We start from the raw sequence: 6,508 nt of genomic DNA on the forward strand, positions 1-6,508 counted from the left end.
CTGAAAACCCATCGAAATTCCTCCACAGCAGTGCTTGATGTTCTTCATGCTGCTGAGTGGGTGTTACAGATACATGAGGGCTCTACTAAGGGGGAAACCAAAGTCCCTACACCCCCTTTTTACCACCCTCACACATATGTTACTATAACAATAAAGAACAAAGGAGGGTACTTGAAGTTAAGCTGGGCAGTGACCTGGGGAGATACTATTGTTGGTGTTAAGCATTGTTACCCCTACATTGTCTTGGATGAGGAAAGTATCTCCAGGTTTTAACGAAAGGGACCTAAAAGACGAGCAGAGGAGGAGGAACTCATCTGAATTTTATGAGACCAGTGTTTTTCTTCTTTCTCTTTGGCAGGGATGAAACAGTCCCAACATAGCAGACTGAGGGCTGGTCCACTGTGTAATTATAGGATGTGAAGCTGCAGGATCTAAAGCCTGTGGTCTTTGCTTTGAGGGCAAAAGAGCTCCAAAATCAGCTTAAAATGAGCCCAGATTTCAAAGTGTTCAACTCATTTTTTATTTAGACCACGTTGAATCTGCTTTAAAATATCACAAGGTTCTGCAGACATTATGAGTTTTCCTTTATTTTTGCTATTTTTAAAAAGTCACAACAATTTGAACAACACAAATAAGATGAACTCTATATTGATACGAAGACTTGTAACTTAAATTCAGCTTATACTTTAGACATATGTCTCACGTCCTGGGCGCTCACTACTGAGTTTAAGTTCTGAACTTTCAGTGGAGATAGAAATGGTTACTCTTGGCATACGCCATCTGCTCAGGAAGCTCTAATTATGTGTTGAAACGCTCCAGAGCTGCTACTTGCCGGGCTGTGTTTGGAGAGTTTATGTAGTCTTTTGTAAGCTGGTGATCTTTAAAATCAAGAATTAAAAATTTTAATCTCTCAGTGCTTCAAAATCCTCAAAAAAATAAAAAATAAAAAATCCTATCTTCTGACTCTACTTATGTCGTGCCAGGACCAGGGCAATTATTAGAAGATCCAGTAATCAATTTTCCTCAAACTGACTGAAACTGCCTTTGCTGCCCAAACCGACAGTGGCATGTGGCCAACTTAAAGTCAGTCACTGACCAAATAAGCCCCAGTCACCAATCAGAATCCACAATTTGGCTTCAGTATCACAGCGTGCGTACCCTATGGACCAAACCAATCAATATTTTAGGAGGGTGGAAAGATTTGGGATGGCGTACAACACTGGCAAATTTTGACCTTTTGCTTGCCAGTGAGCACAAAGCCTCATCATTATCCAGTGATTACATCATGATCAGTGTTAACATGATTAAATCTCTGAGGTCACTTGAGGGCAGACTTATGCTGCTGGCAAAGCTGTAACTGTCATCTGTAAGCAGGAAGTTAAAAGCAAACATAGCAGTGTTTGTTTAACACGTTAACCTGCAGCTGCTGGAAAACTTTGCACCAACTGTAAAGAAGATTACTCTGATCACTTCACCCCCACCGCCAGATATTTTAACACCTGAACTTGGTGCTTGGTGATCTTTTGTGATAAAAGCTGGTCGTTCAAAGGTGTGCGCTCCACCCAGCGTAGGACAATGTTTCATAACTTGGGACAGAATACACCTATTAACTACTTCAGACTCTGTCTTTGTGGACATGTTGTGTATGGAAATGAAGGTCTATCTCCTTTGAATTCATAGCTTTTGTAATACAAATGAAGAGGCCTGCTAGTGTGATTCAACAGGGGTTTGCATGCAGCTTTGGAAAACTGCTCCATGCCCAGTCAATCCACATTTGAACTCATTTAAGAGTAACTTCTTACCACTGCTTATCAGTAATGGAGATTAACTCCAACTACTCTGGCATTTTTTTATAGCCTTTAACTGGCAGTTCTGCTGATTTTGATGGGATTAGAGAAAACGGTCTTAATCTTAAAAGTATTGTTTGGTTTCAGGGTTGACAGCCTTGTCTCGCAGTTTTGTTTGATTAGAATAGAATTAGAATTAGAATAGAATAGAATAGAATAGAATTCAACTTTGTTGTCATTGCACATGCACAGGTACAGGGCAACGAAATGCAGTTTGCATCCATCCAGAAGTGCTTTAGTGATATAGATATATTGCAATATATCAGTTTAGAGACTGAAGTGAGTAACGACATCAACTGCAACGTGGCCCCACAGTGAAAACTATGCAGGGTCTAAAACTGATTTAGGGGCCCGGGCTACATGCAAAACAATGTCAAAATACTGAGTCAGCCCTTTATCTGCAGCACTTTTCATGCAAAAATGGCTCCCGTGGGTATTATCATGGCAAGCACAAATATTTTATTGGACCAGAATGCATCAGATTCAACATTTTACTCTTTAATTTTGTAACAAAATGAAAACCGAAAACTGACATGTAATTAAACGAGTTAAACGAAACATTTTGAGCATGCAGTTTTGTTGACTGTGACAAGTTAAAATCCATTAGGTTTTAGTAATATATTATTTAGAGCTTTATAATTTATGATTAACCATAAAACGTTCAATTCAAAGTTAAAATTCAATAAGGTGGAAATATTCCACACCACACCAAACAGTAACAAGTCTTGATCTAGCACGTTTGCCCTGCATTGCTCTTCTGCAATGGAAAACATTTCCTAGCTTCCCTTATTCTTCTTTCCCCCATTAGCCCACAATTGCCAAGAACAGTGAAAAATTATATGAAAATAAGTGTCAGTTATTGTAATCATTACTGGTGTAGCAGCCAGGGCGGGGCTGTGCAACAACCCCACTTACACTACGGCTCTGATGCAAATGAAGGGGACTTACCCGGATCTACAGCTTGCTGCAGAATTTTCTGAGGCTCCTCCCTGCTTCAGACGCCTTATAACAGGGTATCTCACTGGCGCGAAAAACGCACTGTGTGGCTCTTTATTGTGGAGGCCGGAGAGAGTATCTTGCGTGCTGTTTCTGCACCGGCGTTTTTTGGGCTCCCTCTTATTTTTTAGTTCTTTTGTTTTATTTATCTGGAACAAAAACGTGTAGATCGCACACCGGAAACAACTGGATTTGGTTTTAATCCATTACATTTTCGTGAATTGGGTCTTTCGTTGCCGTTAGGTGGGATTTCTATTTTTTCCCCTGTGCGCTTTATTACGCATCGGACATTTCGAGGAGAGCCGGTAAGTGGTTTAATTCTGTAGTCTCGTCTTTGAAAGTTTCACTTGAAGAAACGGACCTGTTCAGTAACAGTGTGGCTGCTCAGTGATCTCCTCTACCGCTTCACATAGCTGCTTAGTGGAACAAAGCGCTGTTTTCAATTCAGGAAATACTGTCTGGCACTTTTACGCAGGTATTGTAGCCTCTCGTATGCCCTCACACTTGTTTTAAATCCCAAGTTTGCACACACACACACACACACACTTATATATAACTAGATTATTTAATAACCATATGTGTCTGAACAGCTTGAGTCCATCAGCGCAAAGAGGAGCATCTGCAAGATGGCATCAATTATTGATATGGTCCCATTTGTAGAAAGTAGGCTGTTAGGGGGATTGCGATGTCTTGATAGTGTCCCATTAGATGGATGGGCTACTTGATATGTGATCGTGCATGTGCTGGGAACTAGGCTGCTTTAAAAAGATCATTGCTAATCTCTCTGAAATTTCCTCTCTGGTTGTGCAGAACGTTGTTCAGAAGCCACTCGTGTGTGCCACTGGATCATTCCTGGGAATAAACTCTGGAGGATATTATTAGCCGGGAAAATGGACTTCGACTCGCACTATTTTTTCGATTATTTGGATACCGAGGAGGATTTTTACAAATCAACCGCACCAAGCGAGGACATATGGAAAAAGTTCGAGCTGCTTCCCACCCCTCCCATGTCTCCCACCCGGACTCTGTACCCCCTCTCGCCGGGAGACAGGCTCAGCGTGTTTTCCAAAATGCTGGGCCAGGAGGACGAGTGCGAGGGTCAGTTCATCCCGGACACCGAGGAGTTATTCGGTAACCTCAGCTCCCACATAATTCAGGACTGCATGTGGAGTAGCTTCTCTGCCAGCAAGCAGCTGGAGAAGGTCAACGGGAGAACACCGGCTGCGGGGCACACCGGTGTTTCCCCCGTCCCCCAGATCTCCGCAAGAGCGAACAAAGCGCAGTGCGTCTCGCCCGGTAGCTTGCTCTCCATCAAGGCGACGGACTGCGTTGACCCCGCTGCTGTTCTCACCTTCCCCGCAAGCAGCTGCAGGAAGCCGGCGTCGTCTGGCTCTGAGTCCCGCTCTGATTCCTCTGGTAAGGATACAGCCATGCCTCTGATTTGCCCCACCCTGCCCTGCTCCAGGATTAAATTGCCCATAACAGTGCGTAATTTGGAAAGCGGGGGCTGCGGTTGCATAGCTGTGGTCTGACTTGCATGGCGAGGTTATCAAGTGTGACACAGTCACCTAAAGGCTGGAAGCTTGCTGAGTGTAGTATTTTAAAAACCGCGCCCCTGCTACTCTCGCTCTACCCCCCTTCAATTCTCTATCTTCCTCTGGCTCTGCATTGAAATCAGAGTGCAGTAGAAGGGTGGGGTAACCCGCTGATGATTTATTGCTGCTTCAAAAACACTGACAGACCGTGAGAATAACTTTCAAGCATTTCCCAAATTAGGGGTTGTCCCCTATCAGCATAAAAAAGTCTTCATTGAAACTGCTGAATAATGCTCAGTGGTTAAAGCCTCAATTCTTGCCATGGAATTGAACCTGGCATGCACCACCACTGCTCTAAGCGCCCCATCTGCTGCTCTGCCATCCTGGCACTGACGGATAGAGATTTGCTTGTTTGTTTTATGGAATTGCTTTTAAAGGTTGAACTAGCTTGAGTGCTTTGTAGGAATTTGCAAGTTTGTAGAGTGAGTCCCTTTTCTGTGTTTACTGATGAGTTATTTGTCTGTGTGATGACAGATGATGAAGAGGAGATCGATGTCGTCACTGTGGAGAACAAGCAGAACCGGGTGCGGCTGGTAAATGTCCGAAAACCAGTCACCATAACGGTCCGAGCAGACCCCTGCCCCAAACGTTTTCACATGTCTGTCCACAGACAGCAGCACAACTATGCCGCTCGTTCCCCAGACAGTGAGCCAGAACCGGAGGAGGAGGAAGAGGATGACGATGAGGAGGAGGAGGAGGAGGAAGAACCCCCAAGCAAGCGTGCCTTTATGGGACCTGGTGCTTCAGCTCATGTCTCCCAACCATCATCCTCCTCGGAGGCTTCGCAGAACTCGGACACAGACGACACGGACCGCAGACGGAACCACAATTTCCTTGAGAGGAAGAGGAGGAATGACCTCAGGTCTCGTTTCCTTGCCCTACGGGATCAGATCCCTGGCCTGGAGTCGGCCAAAACGCCAAAGGTGGCCATCCTGACCCAGGCGACAGAGTACCTCATGGAGCTGCACAGCAGGGAGAAACGGCAGCTGCAGGAGAAGAAGCGCCTCAAATCCAGACGCCAGCAGCTCCTTCGCAGGCTATCTGAACTCAAGTGCTCTTGAGCCTCCAAACAAGCGCGCCTTCAAAATAAACTGCCTCATTCACCCCCGAGAACTTTTGCTCACAAGTTACCCGTCACTTTTGAAAAGCTATGCTTTTTTTCTCCTACATGCCTCATGTGAATAGCTGTGAAATTTTTTCGGAGTGCATTCAGCTGTTGTTGTGAATTGACTGTGCTGGCCTGTGAACCTGTTCTGACGATGAGGAGTGGTTAGATTATTATTATTTTTTTTGGTATTGACCAGTTGGGTTGATGAATTGATGCTCATCAACACCATGATGTGAATTGCCTGTTAATTGCTTACCAAGAGCAATCATTTGTAGCCTTTTGAATATGTGTGTTTCTTCATTTCACCATTGCACATGGAGTGATGCATGAATGAATTACATTTTTTTTTTTTTTTTGTATGACTGATTATTTGAGGTTCCATAAAACAAAGACTCTACTCCTCTGGGTGGTGTAACACCAGGCTACCCAAAAGCTTCTGTTTTGATAAGATAATAGGAGGTAAACTGGGATGATAAAGGTTGCACTACTGTACTTTATACTCACACGTCACTTTCAATGCTTCTTCTGATTTTGTTTTATAAGCATGCTAACAACAATAGCATCATTAAATTTTATACCATATTTGCATACGAACCTGAGGTCTACTGTTTGTTTTATTAAAATAGAGAAAGTTATGAGGGGCCTCTCTGTTGTGCTGATGGGCTGCTGCCCTCCAGAAACATCGCCTTCTATTGTACCTGATCAAGTGTAAAATAAGGGCAGATCATTCAATTTAGCAAACAGTATCTTAACGTATTGATTCTCCTGCACAAGATGCTGGTCTACACAAGGTTGAGCTGAGGTTGTCCTTGAGACTTGTCCTTGAAGAGATTCCTGTGTGATTCTCCCCTCTGCAGTGACTGCTGCATGCTGGGCACCTGATGTGCTCTGAATTGGGTCACGCTCACACACAAATACAATCGGTATCTTTAGAACAGTCCCTTGGGTTTTTTTTTTTCTTT

The 6,508-nt window shown here is 43.9% G+C and overlaps 1 protein-coding gene across 2 annotated transcripts; it reads left to right on the forward strand.

Moving 5' to 3' along the window:
• Positions 1–2,863: 2,863 nt before the first annotated feature.
• Positions 2,864–6,159, forward strand: LOC102194271 (protein L-Myc-1b-like). 2 transcript variants are annotated; one of them, XM_005742821.1, is made up of 3 exons: positions 2,864–3,148; positions 3,654–4,259; positions 4,913–6,159. In XM_005742821.1, the coding sequence occupies exons 2-3, from the start codon at positions 3,734–3,736 to the stop codon at positions 5,497–5,499; spliced, it is 1,113 nt and encodes a 370-aa protein (XP_005742878.1). In that variant the 5' UTR covers positions 2,864–3,148; positions 3,654–3,733; the 3' UTR covers positions 5,500–6,159. The 2 variants fall into 2 exon arrangements, with proteins under 2 accessions (XP_005742878.1, XP_005742879.1); XM_005742822.1 differs by lacking the exon at positions 2,864–3,148 and adding an exon at positions 3,162–3,318.
• Positions 6,160–6,508: the final 349 nt, after the last annotated feature.

Source organism: Pundamilia nyererei, unplaced genomic scaffold (assembly GCF_000239375.1).
Source record: "Pundamilia nyererei isolate P.nyererei 1_Seehausen unplaced genomic scaffold, PunNye1.0 scaffold00123, whole genome shotgun sequence".
In the NCBI taxonomy this organism is placed as follows: Eukaryota; Metazoa; Chordata; class Actinopteri; order Cichliformes; family Cichlidae; genus Pundamilia; species Pundamilia nyererei.